A 16,322-nucleotide genomic window follows, 5' to 3' on the forward strand; every position below is an offset into this window, starting at 1 on the left:
GCCAAGGGGCAAAGCGCAGTACCAAGATTCATACACAGCGCAAAGCACACACAGTACTGTGCAAACTGCCTTGGGCACATGCAGTATAATATGAGCTAGGGCGTTTGAGACGATTGCACAGTACTGTAGAAATTTTATACATTGCACTGCTGTCACAAAAAAGAAACATTTCATGACATATGTGAGTGATGATAAACCTGATTCTGATATGGGTCTCTGTTGTGGACTGAGAGTGGGAAGGGGGCAGGGAGAGGGAAATCATAGCTGGGAAAAACGGAAGGGAGAGGGGAGGTAGCGGGAAGCACCAGACAGCCAGTCTGTAATGATCAATAAATCAATTGTTTGGAATCAAATGCCTTGTGTCTCAGGTCTGGGTGTGTCTACACCCGTGCCACCTTTTTCCCCCACCCCCTCACACTTCTGGCACTTCTCTACCACCCATCCCACATCTCTCCCATAGCACTCCACCCTCACCATTCCCCACATTGTTTGCCAGATTTACAAACTCACTCCCCACTCCATGTAGACAAATACAATACCGGGTCTTAAGTCACCCTAGCTATACATACAGTATGTGCCTAAGGACTTTTGCAAAGAACTGTATAGCACATATAAGATTGATGTAAAAGTACAAACAAAAGAAGTTATATAAATGATTTGGGTTATAATGGTCTTTGTCAGTATAAAGGGGTCAGCACAATATCTGTTTGCTTGTCAGATAACTCTGACACTCTCCAAATCCAACTAGCTGTCAGAGATGGCGAGGGCTCTAGGTCAAGAGGCAGGAAATGGGACCAACCGGACAATTCAGTTACGTGCCTGTCAGCACTGGATGGGCTGAATGGAGTTCTGCTATGTAGATGACGTAATGCTAAAATTTGCATACGACGCGGGAGGTAGATCCACGCACGACGCGAATACGTTCGACGTATTAGAGGAGCTCAGCTCGGCGACGCAGGCGCAGTGAAGGAGATGAGACGGGCGGACGGCGGTGCGTCTGCGCAGTCAGCGCGCTGACTCGGTTTCTTACCCCACCCCACCCCCCTCCCCACCGCCGACGCCGCCATGGCTCGGCACTCCGAGGTGCAGTTGCCGCCGTTCCGCACAATGGACGACTTCTTGTGCAGCTCGGCCCGATTCAGCCTGCCCGATATGAAGGATCCATTAAGATGGAACAACCGGGTGATCAATAACCTGCTCTACTACCAGACCAACTACCTGGCAACTGTCGCCGGCATCCTCCTGCTGGTCGGGTCAGTACGCGCTCCGCTGTCTCCCGCCCCCTTTCCCTCAGCGATTGGTTGGTAACGCCGTCACTCAGGGAGCGCTGCCACTTGCATTGCGTAATCTGCGCGTTGTTATTATGATGACGTAATCATGGGGCGGTTCTGTAATGCGTTCCCGTAATTTATTTGCTACCTGCGTTGACATTCATGTCTTCTTTAGCGACTATTGGTTCTGAAATGTTTATCGCCCACTGTAGGGGGTAGGACAACAGCTGTAACTGGACCGCGCCTATGGTCTTATCTCCCATTGGTAGTTGAGCCGTCACTCAAAATAGGTGCTCCCTTTTAATTGGCTCTACCCACCAAGCTCCGTTCGGTACCACCTTTTTCTCCTTCTTCGCTCATTCATTGGCTGAGCCGTACAGTCAGTCGTGCGTCGATGATTTGTTTGAACAATGCAGATCGGGCAGCCTGGCATTAAAGGGATGTGCGCAATCAGGGGCTTATTTTTTTTAAATGCCGATAATTATTCCCATTTTACGTTAAATGACAGAAGCGCAAGGAAAATCAGAATAGCTTTATTCTCTCTGACATATGTCGTGAGATTTGTTTTGCGGCAGCGGTACAGTACAAGACGTCAATAAATACAGGAATAGCGAGGTAGCGTCCATAGGACGCTAAATTTGATGGTGGAGGGGAAAAATAATTCCTGAATCGTTGAGTGTGGATCTTCAGGCTCCTGTACCTCCTAACTGGTGGTACTAATGAGAGAAGAGAGCCGTCGTTTTGAGACACCTGCTGCAGAAGATGCCCTCATGATGGGAAGGGCTGTGCCCGTGATGGAGCTGGCTGACCTTACAAATCTCTGCTACTTTTTTGTTCCGATTCTTTGCGTTGGAGTATCCATACCAGACGGTGATGCAACCAATCAGAATTCTCTCCACAGTTAATCTGTAGATTTGTTAGATTCTTTGGTGACAAACTGAATCTCCTCAAACTCCTAAGAAACTGTGGTAACCTGCCTCAATGACTATTATCGAGTAGCACTTACATCCACAGTGCTGAAGTGTTTTGATGAAACGCATCAACTCCTACCTGAGAAGTGACTTGGATTTGTTTATTGTCACGCCAGGTCCACAGCAGATGCCATCTCATTGACTCTTCACTCAACCCTGGAACATCTGGACAGCAAAGGTGCAAACATCAGGAAGCTCTTTATCGACTACAGCTTAACATTCATTACCATCATCCCCTTAAAACTGATCAATAAGCTTCGAGAGCAACTGGATCCTCACTTGCAGACCCCAGTGAGTTTGGAGTTGGCAACAGCATCTCCTCCACAATCTCCATCAGATGCAGCACAAGCCTGTGTGCTTAGTCCCCATTTCTACTCGATTTATATTTATGACTGCGAGGGCTAAGCACAGCTCCAGTGCCACATTCAAGTTTGCTGTTGTGGGCCGAGTCAAAGGTGGTGATGTATCAGCATAAAGGAGGGAGATTGAAAATCTGGCTGAGTGGTGCCACAGTGAGCACCTCTTTCTCAATGTCAGCAGGACCAGGGAGCTGTTGATAGACTTCAGGAGGATGAGACCAGAAAAACTTGAACCAGTCCTCAAAGGATCAGAGGTGGAGAGGGCCAGCAACTTTAAATTCCTCAGTGTTACTATTTTGGAGAACCTGTCCTGGGCCCACCATGTAATTGAACGACATCGCCTCTATTTCCTGAGGCGTTTGCAAAGATTTGGCATGATATTGGAAACTTTGACAAGCTTCTTATAGACGTATAGTGGAGAGTATATTGACTGGCTGCATCACAGCCTGGTAGGGAAACACCAATGCCCTTGAACAGAAAATCCTACAAGAAGTAGTGGATACAGCCCAGTCCAACATGGGAAGAGCCCTCACCACCATTGAACACGTCTCATCGGAGTGTTGTCACAGGAAAGCAGTGTCCGCCATCAGGGACCCTCACCTTCCGGGACACGCTCTCTTCTTGCTGCTGCCATCAGGAGGAAGAAACGGGAGCCTCAGGACTCACACCAACAGGTTCAGGAACAGTTATTGCCCCTCAACCATCAGGCTCTTGAGCCAACCACTGAACTGTTCCCACAACCTATGGACTCACTTTCAAGGACTCTTCATCTCATGTTCTCGATATTGATTGTTTATTTATTTATTATTACTTATTTCTTTTTGTGCATGCTCAGTTTGTTGTCTTTTGCACTCTGGTTGAACGCCCAAGTTGGTGCGATTTTTTCATTGATTCTATGATGGTTGTTATTCTGTGATGGATTTATTGAGTGTGCTGGCAAGAAATGAATTTTGGGGAGGGGTACTGTAACAGATATGTACTTTAATAACATTTACTTTGAACTTTGGAGTATAGCCACTGGTGTGCCTTCGTCGTGACTGTATCAACACATTGGGCCAAGGATAGATTCTCCAAGATGTTGAAGGCCCAGGAACCTAAACCTGCTGTCCCTTTACACGTCTGACCCCTCAATAAAGACTGGTGTGTGTTCTATTTAATAAATGTCAGGAAGAACACTTGAACTGCCATGGAAACAGAAGCTAGGGATCTAGCATTGATGATATGGGCCAAATGGCTTGTCTCTACACTGTATAATTTGCTGACTTCTTCCAATTTAAAGTCGCAGTTACAGTGACCCAATGTGTCACAGTCCGTCTGCGTTTTGGGAATTTAATTCTTCCTCAGATTCTTTATCAACTATCTCTCCCTTAATTTAAATATATGCCCTCTAGTTTTAGACCTTTTGCCATGTGGAAGAGTCTCTCCAACTCTCTCACTGCCCCTCATCATTCTGTCCCGGTTCCTCCCTCCCGCCACCTCAGTCTCCTCCACTCCAGTGAGAACAGACGGAGCCTCTCCAGTCTGTCCTAACTGAAATGCTCCATCCTGGGGAATCTCCTCTGCGCCCTCTTGAGTGTAGTCATCACCTTCCTATAGTGTGCAGACCAGAACTGTACACTGTACTCCAGCTAGTTTATAAAGTTGTACTGTAATCTGCTCCTGTACTCTGAGTTCCAGCTAATAAAGGCAGGTATCCTGGCACCTTCTTCACCACTTTATTGAAGACAGACCGTTCTGAGACGCATCAATAAAAAATGCTGAGAGTTAACAGAGTTGTGCCAAATTCCTTTAACTTCCTGGGGAAGTAGAGGCTTTGGATAGCTTTCTTGGCTATTTTGTCCACGTGGTTGGACCAGGACAGGCTATTGCTGATGTTCATTCCCAAGAACTTGAAGCTCTCAACTTGAAGTGCATCTATACCAAATACAACCCTGAAATTCATTTTCTTGTGGGCATACTCATTAAATCTACAGAATAATAACCATAACAGAATCAATGAAAGACCACTCAACTTGGGCCTTCAACCAGAGTATTGAATTGAATTGACTTTATTATTTTTACTCTTCCTATACATCAGGGGTAAAAAATCTTTATGTTACGTCTCTGTCTATATGTGCAATGTGCAATTTATTTTAATTTATAATAAATAGTATGTTCAACAGGACAGTCAATATAACAGAAATATAATTAATAGACAATAGGTGCAGAAGTACACCATTCGGCCCCTCGAGTCTGCACCGCCATTCTGAGATCATGGCTGATCATTCACTATCAATACCCAGTCCCTGCCTTGTCCCCATATCCCTTGATTCCCCTATCCATCAGATATCTATCTAGCTCCTTTTTTTCTTGAAAGCATCCAGAGAATTGGCCTCCACCGTCTTCCGAGGCAGTGCATTCCACACCTCCACAAATCTCTGGGAGAAGAAGCTCTTCCTCAACTCTATTTTAAATAACTGACCTCTTATTCTCAATCCATGCCCTCTGGTACTGGACTCTCCCAACATCTGGAACATATTTCCTGCCTCAATCCTATCAAATCCTTTAATTATCTTAAACGTTTCAATCAGATCCCCTCTCAATCTCCTCAATTCCAGCGTGTACAAGCCCAATCTCTCCAATCTCTCTGCGTAAGACAGCCCTGCCATCCCAGGAATCAACCTAGTGAATCTACGCTGCACTTCCTCAATTGCCAGAACGTCCTTCCTTAAACCTGGAGACCAAAACTGTACACAATATTCCAGGTGTGGTCTCACCAGGGCCCTGTACAAATGCAAAAGGGACATCCTTGCTCTTGTACTCAATTCCCCTTGTAACAAAGGCCAACATTCCATTTGCTCTCTTCACTGCCTGTTGCACTTGCTCATTCACCTTCATTGACTGGTGAACTAGGACTCCTAGGTCTCTTTGCATTTCTCCCTTACCTAACTCTACACCGTTCAGACAATACTCTGCCCTCTTGTTCCTGCTTCCAAAGTGGATAACTTCACATTTATTCACATTGAATGACATCTGCCAAGTATCTGCCCACTCACCCAGCCTATCCAAGTCTCCCTGTATTCTCCTAACGTCCTCTTCGCATGTCACACTGCCACCCAGTTTAGTATCGTCAGCAAACTTGCTGATATAGTTTTCAATGCCCTCATCTAAATCGTTGACATAAATCGTAAAGAGCTGTGGTCCCAATACAGAGCCCTGTGGTACCCCACTAGTCACCTCCAGCCAGTCCGAGAAACACCCATTCACTGCTACCCTTTGCTTTCTATCTGCCAAACCAATTTTCTATCCATGTTGAAACCCTGCCCCCAATGCCATGAGCTCTGATTTTACTCACCAATCTCCTATGTGGCACCTTATCGAATGCCTTCTGAAAATCTAGGTACACAACATCCACTGGCTTACCCTCGTCTAACATCCTTGTTACACCCTCAAAAAACTCCAACAGATTAGTCAAGCATGATTTGCCCTTGGTAAATCCATGCTGGCTTGGCCTAATCCTATTTCTGCCATCAAGATGTGCCACTATTTCGTCCTTAATAATGGACTCGAGCATCTTCCCCACGACTGACGTTAGGCTAACAGGGCGATAGTTCTCCGTTTTCTCCTTCCCTCCCTTCTTGAAAAGTGGGATAACATTAGCCACTCTCCAATCTTCAGGAACTGATCCTGAATCTAAGGAACATTGGAAAATGATTACCAATGCATCCGCAATTTCCTGAGCCACCTCGTTTAGAACCCTCGGATGCAGACCATCTGGACCCAGGGATTTATTAGCCTTCAGTCCTACCAGTCTACTCATCACAGTTTCTTTCCTAATGTCAATCTGTCTCAATTCCTCTGATATCTTATGACCCTGGCCCATCCATACATCTGGGAGATTGCTTGTGTCCTCCCTGGTGAAGACAGATCTAAAGTACGCATTAAATTCTGTTGCCATTTCCCTGTTTCCCATAACAATTTCTCCCAATTCATTCTTCAAGGGGCCAACATTGTTCTTAACTATCTTCTTTCTCTTCACATAGCTAAAAAAGCTTTTGCTATCCCCTTTTATATTCCTGGCTAGACTGAGCTCATACCTGATTTTTTCTCTCCGTATTGCTTTTTTAGTTAAGATCTGCTGTTCCTTAAAACTTTCCCAATCATCTGTATTCCCACTCATCTTAGCCCTGTCATACTTCTTTTTCTTTAATGCTATACAATCTCTGACTTCCTTTGTCAACCACTGTGGCCCCTTCCCCCTCTTGGAATCCTTCCTTCTCATTGGAATGAACTGCTCTTGCATCTTTTGTATTATGCCCAAGAATATCTGCCACTGCTGATCCACTGTCTTTCCTGCCAGGGCATCCGCCCATTTAACTTTGGCCAGCTCTTCCCTCATGGCTCCGTAGTCTCCTCTATTTAATTGCAACACTGACACCTCTGATCTGCCCTTATCCCTCTCAAATTGTAGATAAAAACTTATCATGTTATGATCACTACTTCCTAATAGCTCCTTTACTTCAAGATCACTTATCAATTCCTGTTCATTACATATCACCAAGCCAAAATAGCCTCGTTTCTGGTTGGCTCAAGCACAAGCTGTTCCAAAAATACATCCCTTAGACACTCCACAAACTCCCTATCCTGGGGTTGAGCACCTACCTGATTCTCCCAGTTTACCGGCATGTTGAAATCTCCCATAACGACTGCATTACCTGTAGCACATGCCAATGTTAACTCCCTAATCAACTTGTACCCAATATCCACGCTACTGTTTGGGGGCCTGTACGCAACACCCATTAGGGTCTTTTTACCCTTACTGTTCCTCAGCTCAATCCACACACACTCTACTTCCCCTGTTCCCAAGTCACCTCTTGCTAAGGACTGAATCTCATTCCTCACCAACAGGGCCACCCCACCCCCTCTTCCCATATTTCTGTCTCTACGATAGCACGTATACCCTGGTACACTCAATTCCCAGGCCTGATCCCCTTGCAGCCATGACTCCGTTATCCCAACAATATCATAGTTCCCCATTTTCATCTGAGCTTCAAGCTCATCTGTCTTATTTCTGACACTACGCGCATTCAAGTATAGAATTCTTAGCCCACTCCTCCTCTCTTTGCTTAAAACACTGTCTACTGTACCTAACCCAGCTCCTTGAACTTCCATCGGGCTAATTGCACCCTGAATTTTGATGACCTTCTCAAGATCACCCAAACCTTCTACACATTTAACCCCATGCTCCTTCTGACCAACTGGATCTGGATCCCTGCCCCCTGAACATCTAGTTTAAACCCCTCCGAGCAGCACTGGCAAACACTCCTGCAAGAATGTTAGTACCCCTCCGGTTCAGATGTAGACCGTCCCTTCGAACAGATCCCAATGTCCCTGGAACAAAGACCAATTATCCAAAAACCTGAACCCTTCCTTCCTGCACCATGCTCTCAGCCTCGTATTAATGTGCATAATCTTTCTGTTCTTCGCCTCACTCGCACGTGGCACAGGTAGCAATCCCGAGATTGTCACCCTGGAGGTCTTGCCTTTCAGCTTCACTCCTAACTCCCTGAACTCTCTAAGCAGGACCCCCTCACTCACCTTACCTACATCGTTGGTCCCTACATGGACCACTACATCTGGGTTCATGCCCTCGTTCTCAAGAATAGCCTGCACCCGATCTGAGATGTCCCGGACCCTGGCATCAGGGAGGCAACATACCATCCGAGACTCCCGATCTGCCCCACAAAATCTCCTATCTGCCCCCCTAACTATAGAATCCCCTAAAACTATTGCTCTCTTCTCTTCCCTCCTCCCCTTTCTAGTTGAGGGTTCAACCTCTGTGCCAGAGGCAGGACCACTACTCATTCCTGGTAGGTCATCCCCATCAACAGTATCCAGTACGGTATACTTATTGTTAATGGGAATGGCCGCAGGGGTGCTCTGCTCTCTCTGCCTGCTCCCCCTGCCTCTCTGGACCGTCACCCATCTGCCTACTTCTTGGTGTTTTGGTGTGACTACCTCCTGATAACTCCTATCTATCTCTGCCTCTGCCTCCCGAATGATCCGTAGTTCATCCAGCTCCAGCTCCAACTCCCTAACTCGGGCTGATAGGAGCCACACCTCTTGCAGGTGTGGTCATCAGGGACAACTGTGTTGACCCTGACTTCCCACATACTGCATACGGAGCACACCACTGCTCTGACTGTCTCCCCCATACCTGAACTGGATTAATAGAATAAGTCTAAAAAGCACCTAGCGACCTTACCTTCTTCCCCTCAGCGAGCAATCACACAGGCTTACCGAAGTCCCCTTACGCCGAAGCCCACTTAGCCAAAGCCCAGGACTCTGCTTCCACGGACTCCGCTGCCCGCTCTGAAAAGAAGTCCTGCCTTTTAAAGTGCGCGCTCGACGCTGACGTCACTCGCGCCTGCGCAGTTCCCCCTCCTCCACAGGTATTGACCAGGTAGGCTTAAATCCTACCTACACGGTCGAATTTTCTGAGCTCCCAGCTGAATCACAAGCTGTAACTTGCTCCCGATTCAAATTGTATATTTGATAATTGTATCGGCATGAATTACAAAGAGATCTAGGAGTCCTTGTTCATCAGTCACTGAAGGTGAATGAGCAAGTGCAGCAGGCAGTGAAGAAGGCTAATGGAATGTTGGCCTTTATTACAAAGGGGATTGAGTACAAGAGCAAGGGAATCCTTTTGCAATTGTACAGGGCCCTGGTGAGACCAAAATTGTGTACAATTTTGGTCTCCAGGGTTAAGGAAGTTCATCCTGGCTGCAGAGGAAGTGCAGAGTAGATTCACAAGGTTAATTCCTGGGATGTCCGGACTGTCTTACGCGGAGAGGTTAGAGAGACTGGGCTTGTACACGCTGGAATTAAGGAGATTGAGAGGGGATCTGATTGCAACATATAAGATTATTAAGGGATTGGACAAGATAGAGGGAGGAAATATGTTCCAGATGCTGGGAGAGTCCAGTACCAGAGGGCATGGTTTGAGAATAAGGGGTAGGTCATTTAGGACAGAGTTAAGGAAAAACTTCTTCTCCCAGAGAGTTGTGGGGGTCTGGAATGCACTGCCCCGGAAGGCAGTGGAGGCCAATTCTCTGGATGCTTTCAAGAAGGAGCTAGATAGGTATCATATGGATAGGGGAATCAAGGGATATGGGGACAAGGCAGGAACCGGGTATTGATAGTAGATGATCAGCCATGATCTCAGAATGGCGGTGCAGGCTCGAAGGGCCGAACGGTCTACTTCTGCACCTATTGTCTATTGTCTATTGAATTAATCAGTCTGATGGCCCGGAGAAGCTGTCCCGGAGCTTGTTGGTCCTGGCTTTTATGCTGCAGTACCATTTCCCGGATGGCAGCAGCTAGAACAGTTTGTGGTTGGGGTGACTCAGGTCTCCCAATGATCCTTCGGGCCCTTTTTACACACCTGTCTTTGTAAATGTCCTGAACAGTTGGAAGTTCACATCTATAGATGCACTGGGCTGCCCACACCACTCTCTGCAGAGCCTTGGCAATTGAGGGAAGTACAGTTCCCATACCAGGCAGTGATGCTCCCAGTCAGGATGCTCTCAATTGTGCCCCTGTAGAGTGTTCTTAGAACTTGAGGGGCCCATACCAAAATTGTTCAACAGTCTGGAGTGAAAGAGGTGCTGTTGTGCCTTTTTCACCACACAGCCAGTATGTATAGACCATGTGAGATCCTCGGTGATGTTTATGCTGAGGAACTTAAAGCTGTTCACAGTCTCAACCCCAGATCCATTGATGTCAATAGGGGTTTAGCCCATCTCCATTCCTCCTGTAGTCCACAACCAGCTCAGCATTTTTGCAATGTTGAGAGAGAGGTTGTTGAATTGACACCACTGTGTCAGGGTGATGATTTCTGCTCTGTAGGCTGCCTTGTTGGTATTTGAGATTAGGCCAATCGTCAGTAAATTTAATTAGCAGATTGGAGCTGTGGGTGGCAGCACAGTCATGGGTATACAGAGAGTAAAGGAGGACAACAATCTCTGCAAATTCAAAAAGAAATAAATAATTGTAAGAAATTATTTTATTAACAAAGTTATCTGCAGATTTTCTCAAAATGCGATATGTATTTCATTTTTGCTGTTTAAGATAAAAATTAGGTTGGTTAAATTATGCCCATTAAATTAGCCAATAGGATTTGTCTTATTAATTTTTTTGAGAGAGACCACGAGAAAAAGAACAAGGAGTAATTATCAAGAGAGAGAGAGCATGGGATTGAAGGTGGGGAAGAGAAGGAAAATGGAAACGGACAACAAACATTGCAGAAGAACATGGTGAAATGCTCAAAGAACCCACTTGGAAGGACACAGATACTGATGTTGGAACATCTTCATGCAAACTGGAGAATATGCAGATAACTTTTAACTAGTTCCAGTAGTTGGAAAAAGTTGGACGTCCTTTCCTTGGACATTGTGCAAATATTTGTTTCCTGGGGTGGGTTCCTCTGTGCAAAACCATTTTGGTATTGTGAGTAAACAAAGTGAAGCAAATTGGATTGATTATGCAACAATGAGCTCCAACAACTAAGTGCTTGTATTAGGCTAATATATGTATGCATGATGGGCTCTTTTCCTTATGTTGTATTATGGTGTTTGTTATAGTTTAAAATATTTTGTCAATACAATTTGAATTTAAGTCTATACTGTTGTGAATTACATTATTGCTTCATGGTGAATTTGCTTGGGTGGTCAGTGTTCATTCAGGTAACGGATCTGTGTTCCCTGAAAGGAACATGCAAACTTTTGTGCGTGTTGTGCTTACCTGAATCAGATTTATTTATTGGGAATGGGTTTTTTGTCGTTATTTCTATGCATTATTGAGTTATGTTACAGTTAGCTTGTATTCACATTACATACAGTGAGAGGGTAACATAAGTGAATAAACAATAAATATCGAGAACATGAGGTGAAGAGACCTTGAAAGTGAGTCCATTGGTTGAGAAAACATTTCAACAATGGGGTAAGTGAAGTTGAATGAACTTATCCCTTTGGTTCACGACCATGATGGTTGAGCGGTAATAACTATTCCTGAACCTGGTGGTGTGAGTCCTGAGGCTCCTCTATGACAGTAGGAGAAAAGACTATGTCCTAGGTGGTGAGAGTCCCTGATGATGGACTCTGCTTTCCTGCGACAGTGTTTCACATAGATGTGCTCAACGGTGGGGAGAGCTTTACTTATGATGGACCGAATCCACTACTTTCTGTAGGATTTTCCATTCAAGAGCATTGGTGTTTCCACACCAACTTTTGACCTCGGCAGCGTTGATGTAAACAGAAACGTGCACCAGCGCCCTTACTGAAGTGAATGACCAGATCTTTGGTGTTACTGACATTGATGAAAGGTTTGTTGTCATGACACCAGGTTTCTAAGCTCTCTATCTCCTTCTTGTCCCCTGAATTATCACTATTTGAGATACAGCCCACAACAGTGGTATCTAACTTGCAGGTGGAGTTAGACGGCTTTGTCATGACACGTCACTAGAATCAGATCAGTTACAGGTTTCCCCCGTTGTCCGAAGGTAGATCGTTCCTGTGAAACCGTTTGTAAGCTGAAATGTGGTAAAGCGAAGAACCAATTACCATTAATTTATATGGGAAAAATTTTTGAGCATTCCCAGACCCAAAAAATAACCTACCAAATCATACCAAATAACACATAAGACCTAAAATAACATGAACATACAGTAAAAGCAGGAATGATATGATAAATATACAGCCTATATAAAGTAGAAATATTGTATGTATAGTGTAGTTTCACTTATCAAAATCGGGAACACAGCAAGCCAAAATTAATTTGGAGAAAAAAATCGACACGTACACCCATATGCACACAACTGCCCGCACAAGGCTTCACAGGGTAAACACACATAACAGCGAGCTGCCGTAAAGCGAACATTCTAAAAACCGGGGCCTCCTGTATGTTATTCTCACTGATGTGAAATTTGTTCTTTTATAGCAGCAGTACAACGCAAGAGATAAAAATTATTATAAATTACAATAAGCATATATAAAAGAGGGCAAAATAGAGTGACAGTGTTCATAGGTTCGTGGCCCATTCTGAAATCTGATGGTGGAAATGAAGAAGTTCCTGAAATGTTGTGTATTGGTCCATACCGGAAGGTGAATCAGCCAGCTAGAATGCTCTCCACAATACACCCATGGAAATTTACTTGAGTCTTTGGAGTCATACCAAATTTCCTGAGACTCCAAATGAAATATAACCGCTGGCGTGCCTTCTTCATAATTGTATCAGTATGTTTGGCCCAGGATGGATCTTCTGAGGTTTTGACGCCAATTGAATACGACCATCATGGAGGAGGTACAGAAGCCTGACGACCCATGCTCAATGGTTCAGGAACAGCTTCCTCCCCCCACCATCAGATTTCTGAATAGTCCATGAACACTTTACACGAGGGGTGGCCAACCGATGGCACATTGCACCCCAGTGATAATAATAAAAAAGTAAGCCTACTCATGCAAATAGTATTAACCAAAAACCGATTTGTAGAAAAAAAAACTACAACAGGAATTCAAACTAGGAAAGAAGGACTTCTGTTCTGCAGTGTGTCGCAGGCTTTTGCCAGTCAGTTTACAATTGACACTCGTATGCTACGGAGTTGTGCTTTGGTCATTTTTTTGTGAATATTTGCAGTTTTGTACTTTTTCAAAAAGTTTGTTTTTACCCATCACAGTGCAAAAGAAAAGCAGGAAGTGATAGTCGGTGTGAATCCAATGAACAATGGGAAAATGAGTTCTTATTTATAGCGGGTCCGTCAGGAAAACCGTTGTGCATTGTTTGTGAAAACACTTTCTCACATAATAGAAGACATGATCTTAATAGACACTATAAAACTCAACAAGGTAAACTGAAGCTAGTGCTTGGGTCTGAGTTATGGAAAGAATATATGATTAAGAAAACGGAAGAAATCAAAAGGACAAAATATATTTGTTAAAGGAAGTTGTGAAAGTCTCATTAAGGTAAATAACGTTCATCTTGTTTTTATATTAAATCAATATATCATCTAAAAATGCTAAATATGTCTATATTAACATTTTTACAAGAATTGAATGGAGGTACAAGAGTTATATGGTGCATCTGAACTCGTGAGTGAAAAAATCGACGCATGGAATGTAAAAGGTTGGCCACCCCGGCTTTACACCTCATTATTTTTGCACTTTTGCATGTAATTTATGGTAATTTTATCTACTTGCACTGCACTGCCAAACTCTACGTCATTATTACTCTGTGATAGCAAATCTGAACTCCAGCCGGGCTGCGGTAGGAGGAGGCCTGGGCATGGGGGCTAGCAACCCCATCCCGTAAAAACCCAGAGCTACAGAAACACCAACCTCACCCCTGGGAGAGGAAGGATGCTCGCCTGGAATATGCATGAAGTTTTGTAGTGACAGCTACAAGCCACTGGGTTTAATGAAATGCAGTAGAACATTTTTCATGCTTTGTAAAATGTTGCGAGCTGCGTCCAATTTCAGCTGCATGGCTACAAAGGCTATGTTCGCGGGAGTATTTCCGTCAACACGGGGCCGTGCACCCATGCAGCTCAGAGGGAACCGTGATTTTCAGGGTTCTGTACCCTCTCCCTGTTGGTGGTAATGAGAAGAAGGTGGTGAGGGTCCTTAATGATAGATGCTGCCTTCTTGAGACATTGCCTCTTGAGGATGTTCTTGATAGTGGCGAGGGTTATGCCCATGTTGGAGCTGGCTGCATCTACAACCCTCAGCAGCTCCCTATCCTTCCTGCTCCTGATTCCGATTCTGAGACTGACCCGTCTCCTGCCCCTGCCGCAGGTACATCGAGCCGCTGAAGACTCTGCTGGGTGGGGCAGTCGTCTGTCTCTTCTTCCTGGGCTTCGTGTGGTCAGCCGAGAACAAGGCGGTGGTGCGGCGGCTGCGCAGAAACCACCCCGGCCTCTGTGTGCTGGCTGTGCTGGCCGCCAGCTACTGCCTGCTATCCCTGCTGGGAGGAGTGGCCGTCTTCCTCTTTGGCATCACTTTCCCCATGCTCTGTAAGTGACTGCTCTCGCCGCGTCGGTGGAGGGTGGGCAGGCGGTTGGGTCGACCTGTGAACGTTCCCTTCTGTCTTGCCCTTGTTCTGCCCCCAGTCACGCCCTGCCTCCTTTCCTTGCCCTTCACGTGAGGTTGTTGCATTGGAAGAGAGGCAGCGCAGCGGCTTGTCCCTCTAGAAACCAAGTCCTATCCCTAGCATTGACTGTGTTGCTTGTCTGTGCCTTTGTGTGTGTGTTTCTGTGTGCGTGTGTGTGTTAATCAGCCCCATCCCGTGGGAGGGGAGGAATTCAGGGGAAGTTGACAGGAATGTGAGTGGAGTGAAATGGGATGGGCTAGCACGGTTAGCACGGACAGGATGGGATGGAGGGCATGTTCCCCTGTTTGGATGTCTCTGTGACCACCCTCTCTGTCTCCCGCCCCCTCCAGTGATCCTCATCCATGCCTCTCTCCGCCTGCGGAACCTGAAGAACAAGATCGAGAACAAGATCGAGAGCATCGGCCTGAAGCGCACCCCGATGGGCATCCTCCTCGAGGCTCTGGGTCAGGAGCAGGAGGCAGGGTCATAGAAACCGTCCGAAAGGTCCAACCCCCCCCACACTCACGCCATCGCTCATCCTCTCCAGCGCACTGCTTGAAGGAAGGGACCATCCCAGGACAGAAATGATGTTTGTGTTTATGTGTCTGTCTTCACCCTCCCCCTCTCGTCTCTGCTCTCTACCCACCTCTCTCCACTTCCAACTGCCCCTTCTACCCACCTCCCTCCACTTCCAACTCCCCTCTCTACCCCTTCTCTTCCCCTCACCCCTCTCTCATTTCTACCCCATCTCTGCCTTCTCTTCCCCACTCACCATCCCCCTCACTCCCTTCCTCCTTCTCCCCCCACCCTCTTGTCTACCCTCCCACCACCTCTCTCCCCCTCCTACCTGCCACCCTTTCCCTCTGATATTTCTCTCCCTTTCATTCTTACATCCCCTCTCTCCCTCTCCATCTTTCTCTCACCCTGCCCACCTATTCCCTCCACATCCTCTTCCCCCTCTCTCTTTTCTCACCCTTTCCCTCCTCCTCACTCCCCCATCCCTCTCCTTCTCCCACACTCTCTCCCCGTCCTCTCTGTCTTCCTCTCATTCTCTCTCTTCCTCCCAGGAGGCTACATTCCCACTTTGTTCCCATATCCCTATGCCAACTTCCCACCCCCCCAACTCTGTGGACCGAACGCTGGCCGATGACAGCCTAGGGGCAGCTGCAGCCGTAGCCTGAAGTAAACAGCAAATTACGAGGGATCATCCCTTCCTCCCTCCTGGATATCTCTCTCCATAATCTGCACTTTGACAGTTCAATGCAAAGAGGGATTTGGTGACTGAATGGCAAAAGGTTTCTGTGTTGGGAGGGCTTTGGATTCGTGGAAAAGGGTTTATGGGGGAGATGTTCCTGTAAGTTCCACAAGGGAGGAGCAGTGGGGTTTGTGATCTGCTGTCAGAGTATCTGGGGCCAGATTTTGTGTTGTGCCTGCTGGGAGGGAGGACTTCCGCCATCAATAGCTGTTATTGTCAGCCAGTGCATGTCTCAGTACCGCGCGTATGTATGAGATTCAGTGTATTGCCATAATCTTCAGCATTCCTTGAATGTAAAGACACTAATGTGTACAGTTCAGTAAATTTTTTTTTACTCAACTTC

At 46.1% G+C, this 16,322-nt stretch overlaps 1 protein-coding gene across 1 annotated transcript; it reads left to right on the forward strand.

The window, feature by feature from the left end:
• The first annotated feature begins 1,014 nt into the window (after window positions 1-1,014).
• On the forward strand, window positions 1,015-16,318 carry praf2 (PRA1 domain family, member 2). The gene is made up of 3 exons (XM_059949586.1): window positions 1,015-1,253; window positions 14,430-14,647; window positions 15,075-16,318. The coding sequence occupies exons 1-3, from the start codon at window positions 1,066-1,068 to the stop codon at window positions 15,212-15,214; spliced, it is 546 nt and encodes a 181-aa protein (XP_059805569.1). The 5' UTR covers window positions 1,015-1,065; the 3' UTR covers window positions 15,215-16,318.
• The last annotated feature ends 4 nt before the right edge of the window (window positions 16,319-16,322 follow it).

This window comes from Hypanus sabinus, chromosome 24 (assembly GCF_030144855.1).
Source record: "Hypanus sabinus isolate sHypSab1 chromosome 24, sHypSab1.hap1, whole genome shotgun sequence".
Taxonomy (NCBI): Eukaryota; Metazoa; Chordata; class Chondrichthyes; order Myliobatiformes; family Dasyatidae; genus Hypanus; species Hypanus sabinus.